We start from the raw sequence: 13,561 nt of genomic DNA on the forward strand, positions 1-13,561 counted from the left end.
ACGATAGGTGGGTAAAGAAATGGACACCACACCAGGCATGAGGTCGATAGCAAAATCAATCTCATGCTGAGGAGGTAATCCAGGAATCGACTCAAACACATCTTCAAACTCCCCAACTACCGGCGTGCTAACTAATGCCGATTTAGCCATACTCTCCAACAGAGAAGTATAATAATCAAGACGAAGAGGGTAACTGACCTGAACTGGAAAAGTAACTGTCTCGCCCTCAGGTCCATGGATGGTCACCGACCTTGCTTCATAATCAATCTCAGCTCGCATCCTCGTGAGCCAATCCATACCCATAATAACATCGTAATGATAAAGAGGTGTGACAAAGAAATCAACACGGATCGATCCACTTCCTAGGTCGACCAAACAATCCATACAACTCTTGCTCATAGTAGAGGAAATCCCCATAATGGTAGTAAGCGTCACTCCTTACATAGGAACATATCTCAAACCCAAACGCCTAACTGCCTCATATGATATAAGAGAAGTAGTGGACCCTGTATCTACCAACATAGAAACGGGAATACCTTCAATGTGCACTGTCACCTCGAAAGATCTCGGCACCAAGTCAGACATAGGCACTTCAGCTGAAAGCACATGAGCTCGAGCCTGCTGCTGACGATTCGGCGGAGGAACCATGGGCCACTGAGGTGGCCTGAAGCTAGGTACTGCAGGTCTAAAGATGGATGAGCTGGTGCTGAACGAAGAGGTGGAGGAGAAATAACCCGAGGCATCAGACGGCTAATCCTCTGTGGTGGAGTAAATCCACTGGCCCGCATACGCGAAAAGCAAAAACAGTCCAAATGCCCCATCTTCCCACAATACGAACAATGAAGATCAGCTCAAATCTGCTAGCGGGCGGCGCTGAACGCCTAGGAGGAGAATCTGCTCGCAGTCTCTTGCCGAGAAAAGGTGCACCCTGAAAGTCCGGTCGCGGCCTAGAAACTATCGATGCTCGCATACGGGACGACCTGTCCCCGTCCTACTCTACTCGTAAGGACATGCTCACCAACTCCGTATAAGAAGAAATGCTGGCACAGCAAATCTTCGATCGGATCTCAGGTCTCAATCCCTCAGAAAAGTGTCGCATCCTCATCGGTTGATCGCCCAGAATCAAAGGCACATACCGACCTAGCTCAGTGAACCGGTTCTCATAGTCCATCATCGATAGCCCTCCCTGGCGGAGGCGAAGGAACTCACTCTCCTTCTCATGTCGGTACGTAACTGAAAAATATTTCTCATGGAAGCATGTCTCAAACGCCTGCCACGATCACTCAAAACCTTCCTCGATAGTGCGAAGAACATTGTCCCACCATAGACTGGCCTCCTTCTCAAACATGAAGGAGGCAAGCTCAACCTGCTCAACCTCAGAGCAGTGCAGCGGTCTCAGCATCTTAGAGATGCGATCGATCTAATACTTGGCCTCCTCGGGTCTATGAGAACCCGTAAAAGTAGGAGGTTGTAAGCGCTGGAATCGCTCAAAAGTGCCGCTGGCACTGGCGCTCCCAAATGGAGGCATAGGTGAAGCAGGTGGAGTCGCCCCACTGACTGAGCAAAGATGCCAGCCATGGAAGAGAGGAACTCCTGCTGCTGCTACTGCTGGTGGTGGTGGTGTTGCTGCTGCTGAATCTGCTGCTGCTGCTGGTGCTGCTGCTACTGAATCTGCTGCTGCTGCATCAACAGCATCATCTGCCCAAACCTATCAGTAGGCGGAGCAGACGAAGATGCACGGCTCGGCTCAGGAACCGAAGGCATGACTGGAGGAGCCATATGTGTCGGCCCAACACCGGCATGAGACAGGCCCGCCTGTGGATCCGTCTGGCTATCGCTCAAGGGAGGAACCCTAACAAGCGACTCAACCAAGGAGAGATGGGCCGAAGTCTTCGAACCCTTAGGAGGCATCCCTACATTCAACAGAGGATGCAACCTATCAGATTCTACATCCATATAATCCATCCACACAGCATTCACAGCATAACTTCAAAGATAAACAACATGCATTCCATTAAGCAAAATTGTCACAATACAAGTAGTGCAGCATTACATGAATCACGACTAGGAAAGCATGTGAACTACAACATCTAACACTTCAAGCAATAACAAACAACTACAAATAACTCCAACTACAAAGCCAACAACGGCTACACACAGAAAGAAACAACAAACAAAGCAAAGGACGACCACAACGATAACTATTCGTCGAAATCAGGAGATGGAGGCGGGGCACCCTTATCCTGCAAGCAACACAGGATAGACTTCAGAGTTCGAGTCACCTTCTTAAACTTATGCTTCAAAAGGCCTCGAAGATCCATAATATCCAGGTGTAGAACAGCCTTCCCTTCTTCAAGTCGACCAATACGGGCATCCCTAGCAGTCTGATCTGCGCTCTGCTCTGGTGCCACAGGAGGAGAGCTCTCGCTCGTATCCTGTGCCTCAACCTCTTCCTCGTCCTGCTCTGTTTCTTCCTCAATCTCAGCACCACCTTCAGCATAACTCTCTTCATCATCGCTCTCTGACTCATCCTCACTCTCTGAGGCCTGCCGACGAGGACCAATCTCCATCTGCTTAAGGGTCGTCAGGTTAAGATGACGAACAGGAACCGGCTTCTCTACTCCAAGCCTATAGCCAAACTCATGTGCAAGCTTACAAATGAGGCGGCCAAAAGGAAGCGATTCGGTCCTCCTAGTCGAACGAGCGATGAGAATAATCTGGCGCAAGATGTACATCGGCACACACAACTTCGCTCCTTGCCCCACATGATACAGGAAATCTACCTCAGGCGTGTACACTCGCTGCGGTTGCTCCACCTTGGATATACATTGAACGTATACATGTGGTTAAGCAAACGGAAGTCGTCTGTCATGTTGGTAGCCAGAAGACTCCTATTCGGCTGTCATTCGACCAAACGACCACATAGGAATCGGGTGCGACGATCCCTCTCGCGCATACTATTCAAATTCTTCACGCTGGCATGTACCTCACCAAGTGGCACATTTAGGAGTCGGGATATCAAAGCGACGTTGACCGTAGCTTCCCGACCACTACCACAAGGAATCTTGAACTGCAGAGGCTCTAGCAAAGGATCACGAATATTGGCATAAAAAGCTCGAACAGTACTTGCATTCACGCGATACTCGCCCTCAAACAAGGGACACCAACCAGCACCTTCCAGGCGCTCCAACAACGGAAACTTACCATACAGCCGCGGATCAACATGAGCCTCAAAAAGGACTCTACGGCCTTCATAGACTCCATGGGATAGCTCCACCAACAAGGTTCTACCAATGGGAGCTCGAGGATTGAGGTCCCGCTTGGTCTGGAATTCACGAGTGGCGGACGTGCTCACGGCAGCACCTCTCGGCCTCCGTGCACGGGTTGGGCGGCTAGGCCCGGCTTCATCCACGGGCGCTCTCTTCTTCCCCATCAAAGAAAGAAGGGAGGAAATAGAAAAGATGGTCGTGATAAACTCAAAGAGGGCCATGAGAAATGAGAGAAAGAGAGAAATAGGAAAGATGGGAAGCGCCCGCACACTTGAGATCCCAAAAGAGGATGTGAGAGCCCAAATGAGAAGAAAAGAAAGGATAAATAGTAAAGGGAGGTGAGGTTTTGAGATGGGTTGATAGGGTTTGCACGGAAATGGAGGAAGAAGAAGATTTGGAAGGAATTTGGAGAAGTTTTGAGAAGGATTTCAAGGAAAGGAGAGCTTTGGAGGGAGGATTGTGAAGGAAGTAGGGCTTAGAAGGTGTTTTAACCAATGAACCATGGAAGGGTGGGCCACACTAGGCCAAACAAACGTAGACCCGAGTCGGCCCGTTGATCAGAGAGGCCTCGCTGAGCCGGCGATGCCTCGCCATTTGGGCGAGGTCCTCCTGGTCCCCCATGCTCCAAATGATGTGGGTCCCCCCTGAGCCCCACTGAAAATGCCCCGATTGGCCCCTTTGCTTGGTTCAACGCCTATCGGGCCATTCGGGCAGAAATTTGATACAAGCAGAGATTTCTTAACAAATAAAGGGTTGAAATGGGAAGATAGACCATCTAGACTCATTAATAGATGGTCTAGAAAAGGCTTCGGGTCTCTGTATGTGATCAGGAGAGAGCACAGACTCGATCTCGGTGATCGATTTCAGTAAACGTTCGCCGATAGAGGCTACGGTAAACAAACACACAATCTACGATAAACTCGCACCCAAATACACTAAAGTGGCGACAGCGTGCGGTGTGTGACCATAACCCAGGTCCGGTTTAATCTAAACATGCTCTGATACTAACTTGTAATGCCTTGAAATTCGGGGGTCGAGCATAACTCAGCTCCCGAGTTCCAAAACATTACTTATGCAACATATTTGATGAAGGATGTACGTTGTCTGTATTAGTGCATAAAACATGGAATAGATTAAGCCAAAGTGCAAATATAATTCTGGGATAAGTGAAGAAAGCAAGCGGAAGACTTAAAGAAATATGTGTGTACATGTGCGACTCCCTGAAATACATATACATACCAGGTCGTAATACAAGTGTTGCTATTAAAATTATAAGTATCAAATTACATCATTTAGTTCCCCAAAAGAAATCCCAGCATCCCGCGCATCAGAACGAGGCTCACTAGAATCCGTCTGAAAACTGAATAAAAGAGAAAGCAGCCTCATCATCATCCATCTCCTGATCTGCTTCAGAAGTCGCATCAACATCTGCAACATCAACATCTAAGACAGAATCTGGTGGGTGTTTAACACCGCCCCAGAACGTGGGAGTGAGTGATCAACTCAGTGGAATAATAAAGCAAAGGTTAACATGTTATCAGTTCAATCAAGCAGTAATGATAAACCAGAACAATGAAACATGTCCTAAGTACTCTTGTTAATGCAAGGATGTATGCAGAATGATGCGTGCCCTCACACGTACACCATCAGCGTCTTCATCTTACGTTATGCATTACATCGCCTCAAAGTGCGCCACGTCTACAAAACACATGCAAATGCGGTGCATGAACATGATTACCAAGTTGTTATTAATCCTTTTCATACAGCAGAATTGGGAAGCTAAGGTACCTTCCTCATATCACCATCCAAACAGTGATCCATTCTAGGGTCGTCAGTCCTAGACATCTCATACGATCATATGGTTGTAGGTCGTAGCAAAGGGTTCGTCACCAATTAATGCACACCCATCATACCTTCGTTACGACACTAAGGCTTGTCACCTCAATGCGGTATCCAAGTATGCTCGAGGTCACTACAAAGGGCTCATCACCAATCAATGTAGGCCGACAGCACGAATATAGTGTCCCATACCACCATAATCGGCTCACGAGTTTGGTTGCTCACTAGTCACTACGGGGAGGCTCGTCACCCCAACGTAGGGTGACAGCTCGACCACGGTGTCCCATACCACCATGTCCGGCTCATGAGTCTTAGCGGATCAAGGTACCATGGTTAATAGGATTTCATTGTTAAGTTTGGTACCCTAAATTCAAACAGGAGCATCCATACATGGTGAACATACATCGGACAATCGGGTTACTTGACGAACTCGACTAGCACGATCGTACGTTGAATTGAACGACATAGAGTGCGCAAACACTCCCCGTGGACAAACCACTGCCGACAACTCTAATACGACTCGGGTTCGTCTAATCACGTCCTTCGTGGCGAAAGCAATCTCAGCCACGAACTTAAGGCCGATTACCGATTTTCTAGACTAATGCATAGTCCCACACACATTACACTACAACAGATATTCGTATCTATAATTTAGAATAGTAATAGAGCAACAACTCAAATCATGTAGTACACATGCATTTGAAGAATATCAACTTAACATTAATGTAAGCATAAGTAAAGCTTGAACTTAAACAACAAGGAATAAGGCTTACATGTAGGAAATCATACACAACAGTAGGAGTGTTGAGAATCGCTTCTCGACACCCGCAATTAGGTTAATATATCACACTTTAGTTCATTCAGGCATTTCTACAAACACTTAGAATACACAATACAACATACATGACGTATGTTGAAAATACACACATTTGGACAATTCCTTTTGCCAAGGAGTTGCCGCACATATAATTAGCATAAGTACACGACAAATAATCATGGCAATCACATGTTCATATTTTATACGCATACGGTACTTTATACATACACATGGAATACACAAATCTCAATATAGCACATGCATATCAGGAACGCAGAATAAACATAACATTTGGCATGTGAAAACTCATCCATAGCAAGAATAAACCATTCACTGGCATTGAAAGCCTTGAAAACCATAACTTATACGATTAAAGTCCGCACCTTAATCCAGAAAAGAACACTGAACTGATTTCAGACGATATGTCTTCGTCAACGGCGACAGGATAACCTAAGACAAGAATAAGAATGAGCTACAACCACACAAATACTATTCTAAGCTCTAACACAGATTAGGGTTAGGTTAACTTACCCAAAGATGAACTCAGAATCGCCGGAATAACGATTCAAAAGTGAAGGTTCAAGGATGAAGAAAAACAGGAAAGAATCTAAGATGATTCACCAACTTCTCTCTCACTTTCTCTCTCTTTTCCACTCTCTTTCTTAGCTAGTGTTAGGAAATTCGTATGGAAAAGAGAGCTAAGGTTTTAAGGTCTATAAATAGGCCTAACATTGATGAAAATAACCCCAGGGCCAAGGTATACTTAGGATATAACCAGAACCGGCCTCTCGCGATCCAACGAAGCACTTCTGGTAGGCCTATAACCACGAAAGGTCGGACTTAAGCTCATTAACCATGGATCTAGGTCAAGCTGAGTTTTCGTACCGACCGGATCTTCAGATCAGCCGTGGCAGACCACACTCAATTCAACGGTCACAGAATCTCGATCAGGTCCACAAGCACAAGGACATGCCTGGGCCACCTTCTCTGATCATAGGGTGAAATTGGGTCAGAATCCAATGGTCAGATTGCTTAAAATCATTGCGCAAGCGACACGACTCAGATTTCATAAAAGCTTAATAAATTTCCAACTGTTCTTACACTCTTCACTCCAGACTCAATCAAATCGACCCAGAACATCACATGGACTTGATTTTCGAGATGATGGTCAAGCCCAACATGGTGACCGCAACAGCTTAAGATCATCTCTATCAGACTTTTGACGCGCGGTTCAGGTCCGATCCAGATCTTCCAAAAATTTCCAAGAACAACTGGATTTAGCAATGGATCCCAGATTTCAGAGTAACATAGCGCTAACTATTCTACAGGTTTTGAGTCATGCAGATATAATTTAAAGTGATTAATGCAAATTTCACAAGCAATTAAGTATAGCGCTAATTACCCCAAAAATAACTACTAAGGAAAGATTAGCACAAAATTTTCAGGGTTATTACATTTATGAGGGGTTGTATATCGCGCGCTGTCACCTTTCTGTCAAAGGTACAATAACATGGGAGGTAAATGTTCATCCCCATTATCGCTATACCCTGTTACAACCAATCAAAGGGAGTTACGTGTAATCTATACTGATACACATGGTACATTTAGAGATATGCAGATATGTACGGAGGATATTTCTTGATAAGTGTAGCTAGGATGTATCAGGTGGTGTTGTGTGCTAGTAAAACAGCCAATGGAGAAACGATCGTGCTCAAACTGTTATCTGACAAGTGGCAAGAGAAAGAGCAAAGGAAGCAAGAACGTGAGAAGCATTCAGAAGGTAAAAATCGAGAACAGTTATGGTAACTGTTGGAATGTGAGAAGGATCCAGAACAACTGGATCAAAGCTATAAATAACCATGCAAATTAAGCAAGAAAATCGTCTCATACCAAGCCAAACAGACTAAAATTATCTTTCAATTATCCGGTCAATTTACATTTCATAGTGTAATCTTTTACTTACCTTGTTGAGTAAGTTATATTTCATAGCGTAATCTTTACTTTTCAAATTTGCTGCTTTACATTCCGTAGGGTAACCTGTAGTAGTAACTAAATACTTGATAATCTTTTGCCATAGTTCGAGTTTATGCTAGCACGTTGGACTCAGTTCATTTATTGGGAAAGTGTTCTTCAACTATTTTTTGTGAACGACTGGAAGGATCTTTTTTTCATTTAATTATAAACTGTATTGAAAAGTCTTTTTTGTATGAAAGGCAAAGAAGTAACCTATCATTATAGAACGATCCCTATCCTTTAAATATCGTATAATCCAATTTTATACATTGAGTGGCTGAATAAATAATCAATCTCTTAATATCTCGGTGATACATTACGTGTCTGCCTGTATTAACACATGCTATCATTGTTTTGTCATTGGCTTTCCTTTTGAATTGAAACTGCAAATTCAATTCTGGTGTACCGGGAACCCAATGCAGGAAATAACCACCAATCGAGGCCATTGCCGCATCAACTCACGTCTTTTTGAGTCACGTCACATGAATGAATTGAATGGCAAGTGAACATCATGGTGGTCACCACACAAAAGTAACTGTGGATATCCCATCCCAACTGTCTTATGGTGTGGCCTCTTGAAGTTTACGTTGATCATGCTTTTTTGGTATCGGAGAGAGAGACAGGGTAACTGATGGACGGGATGGATCTTATGAAAGTTCCATCCATGTGATGCTTGGTTAGCAGTAGTTACCAATGGGATTTGCATCGGGTACCCTGGCTCAGCAACTGTGGCTAACTGTGCCATACGCGGGTTTGATGAATGACCATCAGTCTTAAAATGGTGATAAACTATCATATGAGTAAAGGTTATCTTATCTAATAAACGTAATTCCTACGCCCCTTCAAAATGGCTTAGAGCCATTAGCTAAATAAATTCCCATTACTGCCCCCTTTACTCAGTACACTTAGATATTTTCTTAATACAGTTGACTTCCAGCCGTCTATTCTCTCCCTATTTATAAATCTCAGCCTCCTCACTTTTATTCACATCTCCGTTCCTAACAGCACCGAAAAATTCCTTCAAAATGGCGTCACGCTTCTTCGTTGCTCCTCTTTTCTTATTCTGCTTTGTAGGACATGCTTTTGGAGGCGTTTTATTCTCTTCTCTTCCTCCAACTCTTCTCGTCCAGGCATCACCCAAACAAGGCACAGGTAATCAAACCCCAATTTCCAATTAGATGCATTCATTGTAAAAACAGTCTCAAGGAGATTTCACCAAGTACTCGCTTCTTCTATTATTTACTACTTCCTCCGATTACAATTCGTTACCCGTTGTTTGGCGTTGAATCCAATCCAATTCCACAAATTCCATTCAAGCTAGGCATGATTTCTAATGTGACAAGAGGTGGGATTTTGTTGGATTCAATGCTCCTCCTCGGTCTGATGTGCCACTCAACTTTGCCAATTTTATCTTTTGGCGATGATGGTGAAGAATCAGCTTCCAATTTGAAATCCACATGTTAGGGTTCGCAACGAACTAGCCCATAAGCCAAGAAGTCAACTTCATTGGTGCTTTGATTACATGAAGTGGCATGGGCTGGCAGGTTGGCCAGTTTGCTTGTAGATATATGGGATTGGCTGTTCAGATTCTTTTGGAGACATGATCATCAACCGCAGCCTCTTGGCTTGGGCCTGAAATATTTATTATGTGGCCTATCCAGCTCAGTCGAATCTCCACCGTAGCCTCAGGTGCATCTCCCTTGAAGCTGGAAACGGATTGGGTTGTTTAAAAGAAACCGGATCCAATGGCTACAGTCCTGACATGCCCTATCGCAACATGACGTGTACATGACCTACCTTGTACACCTTCATGTACAGGCTTAGCAAATCTGGAGCCAGCTTCAAGGGAAACGGATTGGCTACTCCCCTGCCACCAGCCAATGGCTGATGGTCGGTGCTCTGGGGGCCCCACCATGACGTATGTGTTTCATCTATTCCGTTCATCCATTTTTACAGATCATTTTAATGCATGATCCCAAAAATGAGAGGGATATAAATCTCAGGTGGAGAACACCACAGGAAAGCAATAGTGATTGGATATCCACCATTGAAATCCTCCTAAGGCCCACTGTACTGTTTATTTGACATCCAATCTGTTGATTAGGTCATACAGACCCAGATGAAGGGAGAAAACAAAGATCGGATTGATCCAAAACTTTTATGGCCCCCAAAAAGTTTTTAATGGTCTACGTTCATTCAGCACTGTTTCCTGTAATGTGGTCCATTTGATATTGGAATATATCTCATTTTTGGTCTCAAACCATAAAATGATCTGGAAAAATAGATGGACGGCATGGATGAAATGCTTACATCATGATGGGGCCCACAGAGCACCGACCACCAGCCATTGGCTGGTGGCAGGGGGAGTAGTCAATCCGTTTCCCTTGAAGCTGGCTCCAGATTTGCTAGGCCTGTACATGAAGGCGTACAAGGTAGGTCATGTACACGCCATGTTGCAGTAGGCATGTCAGGACTGTAGCCATTGGATCCGGTTTCTTTTAAATAACCCAAACCGTTTGTATGATGGGTCGAATTTAATTGAAGATAGCCAAGAAAACCGTTCCATCTGATTATTCAAAGGTTTAGCAGACCGTCTGGACCCAAATAAAAATAATGGAATGATCAGAGGATTTAAAAACATCTCAATCTAAGTGATTTTATTTCCTGGCCCTCCCCAAACTATACGATGGTGAGATCCATCATCTAAACGCCTCAAATAATTGAAAGATTACACATATCCAAAGGCTAACAATGAGCTAGGATGTATGCAAACCTCCTTCAGAAGAGCAGCAGACTACCCAAATTTGTGAATTGTAGCAAGTAAACCACAGCCTTCCCCAACGGCCTGATTATACTACAATGTCTGATAATTTGCAGTGTTGAACGCCGGTAAAGACGTCCTAACGGTTCAATGGGGACTGAATGGAACCCAGCAAGGAGGGTTGGACAGCAAGTACGAGAAGGTGAAGATCACGCTGTGCTATGCACCCATCAGCCAAGAGGACCGGGCATGGAGAAAGACCGTGGACGACTTGAGCAAGGATAAAACCTGCCAATTTGAAATTGTGGTTAGGCCTTACTCCGGGAATAAGAAAGAGGAGAGCTTTGATTGGACGATCGAGAGAGATGTGCCCACTGCTACTTATTTTGTCAGAGCCTACGCGCTGGACTCTGCTGGAAAGCAGGTGGCGTATGGCCAGACTACTGATAGCCACAAGACAACCAATCTTTTTGGCATCGAAGGAATAACAGGCCGACATGTGTCACTTGATATTGCCGCTGCTTGTTTTTCTGCTTTTTCAGTGGTCTCGCTTTTTGGATTCTTCCTCGTAGAGAAGAGGAAGGCCAAGAAGACCACGGGCAAGTGAGAGAGGCGTCGTGTTTTGTGAGGATTGGGATTGCAGGTACTTAACGATGGCAGATTGCTACTAAAGAAGTGACATGGCACCTGTTTGGTTGATGGTTTTATATTGCATTAGGTGGTATGGTATTCTAAATTTCATGTTTTAAACCCTCGGCAGTGTGAGGAAAACCCATGAAGTGACATTTCTTTTTTTGTTTTTTTCTTTCAAGGAGCTCCTATAAAAATTGATTTAAATTATGCTCCCTTTGAGCGGTGAGATATTTCTTTTAAAAACATTGCAAAACATGGCAAACTGGAAAAGGGTTTTCACGAATCTTCCTCCGATCGAAGACGCAAAGTCCTGCACAAATTTCTCAAATTCAGTTGGGATTTGTGGGAGACCGACCCTCTATGCTCTTGCTGCTTGCGAATGAAGGAAGCTGGATTGCGTGGTGTGCCACATACCACCAACCTCCGCGCTGTGTTGATGTCACCAAATTTTGTGGGCCCCACCATAATGTATGGGCGCACCAAGTTTTGTGGGGCCCACACTGTTGGTCCATTTGGCCATACCATTATTTTAGGTCTTGAGCTCAAAAATGAGATACATATAACTCACAAGTGGACCACAAGGTAGAAAGCAGTGGGAATTGAATATCTACCATCGAAAACTTCTCAAGGGTCATAGAAATTTTAGATCAATATTTTATTTGTTTTTACTTTTTAATTTAAATTTTTTTTTTTTTTTTTAATTACTTCATCCATGTTTGTGTGACCTTATGAACCCACTAGATGGCAAATAAACATCATGGTAGGCACTAAGAAGGTTTCAACGGTGGGAATCATTGTCCCCACTGCTGGTGAGGTAGAGATAGCAGGTGAGGCCGTTCATTGCGGCAGAGAAAGATAGTTTGCGTCGCCATCTACATTAGGGTTTCTGATCTCTAAATTTCCCATGTGCCAAAAATACACTTCCACGCAAGGATTTGAATCGTCAGAGCTCAGCTTTTTGCCTGAATAAGGGCAACAAAGTTAAGCCCTTTGTTAGAAAAGCCTTTCCATACGGAAACGGATTGGCTAAGCCCCTGACTCCCGCCAATGGCTGGTGGTCGGTGCTCTGTGGGCCCCACCTTGATGTATATGTTACATCCATGCCATCTATCTATTTTTACAGATCATTTTACGGTATGAGACCAAAAATGAGGTATATCTCAATCTCACGTGGACCACATTACAGGAAACAGTGTTGAATGAGCGTCAAACATTAAGAATACTTTGGGAGCCATAAAAGTTTTGGATCAAGATGATTTTTGTTTTTTCCCTTCATCTAGGCCTTTATGACCTAATCGACAGATTGGATGACAAATAAACAGTACAGTGGGCCTTAGCAGGATTTTGATGGTGGATATTTAACCACTATTGTTTTCATGTGGTGTGGTCCACCTGAGATTTATATCCCTCTCGTTTTTGGTATCAAGACCTAAAATGATATGTAAAAATGGATGAACAGAATGGATGAAACACATACATCATGGTGGGGCCCATAGATCACCAACCACTAGCCACGGGGCTGTGGTGGCGGAGCTAATAGCTGGTGGTCGGTGCTCTGCGGGCCCCCACCATGATGTATATATTTCATTCATGTTGTCCATCTATTTTTACAGATCATTTTACGGTATGAGACCAAAAATGAGGTATATCCCAATCTCAAGTGGACCACATTACAGGAAACAGTGTTGAATGAGCGTCAAACATTAAGAATATTTTGGGGGCCATAAAAGTTTTGGATCAAGATGATTTTTGTTTTTTCCCTTCATCTGGGCCTTTATGACCTAATCAACAGATTGGAGGACAAATAAACAATACAGTGGGTTGTAGGAGGATTTTAATGATGGATATCTAACCACTATTGTTTTCATGTGGTGTGGTCCACCTGAGATTTACATCCCTCTCGTTTTTGGTATCAAGACCTAAAATGATCTGTAAAAATGGATGAACAGAATGGAAGAAACACATACATCATGGTGGGGCCCACAGATCACTTACCACTAGCCACGGGGCTGGTGGTTGGTGCTCTGCAAGCCCCACCATGATGTATATGTTTCATCCATGCCATCCATCTATTTTTATAGATCATTTTACGGTATGAGACCAAAAATGAGGTATATCCCAATCTCAAGTGGACCACATTACAGGAAATAGTGTTGAATGAGCGTCAAACATTAAGAATACTTTAGGGGCCATAAAATTCTTAGATCAAGATGATTTTTGTTTTTTTCC

General features: G+C 44.0%; 1 protein-coding gene across 1 annotated transcript; it reads left to right on the plus strand.

Annotated features, from left to right (window-relative positions):
• Positions 1-8,909: 8,909 nt before the first annotated feature.
• LOC131246114 (high-affinity nitrate transporter-activating protein 2.1-like) lies at positions 8,910-11,500 on the plus strand. Its single transcript, XM_058245978.1, has 2 exons — positions 8,910-9,090; positions 10,816-11,500. The coding sequence occupies exons 1-2, from the start codon at positions 8,964-8,966 to the stop codon at positions 11,304-11,306; spliced, it is 618 nt and encodes a 205-aa protein (XP_058101961.1). The 5' UTR covers positions 8,910-8,963; the 3' UTR covers positions 11,307-11,500.
• The last annotated feature ends 2,061 nt before the right edge of the window (positions 11,501-13,561 follow it).

The sequence above is a fragment of the Magnolia sinica genome, chromosome 5, assembly GCF_029962835.1.
Source record: "Magnolia sinica isolate HGM2019 chromosome 5, MsV1, whole genome shotgun sequence".
In the NCBI taxonomy this organism is placed as follows: domain Eukaryota; kingdom Viridiplantae; phylum Streptophyta; class Magnoliopsida; order Magnoliales; family Magnoliaceae; genus Magnolia; species Magnolia sinica.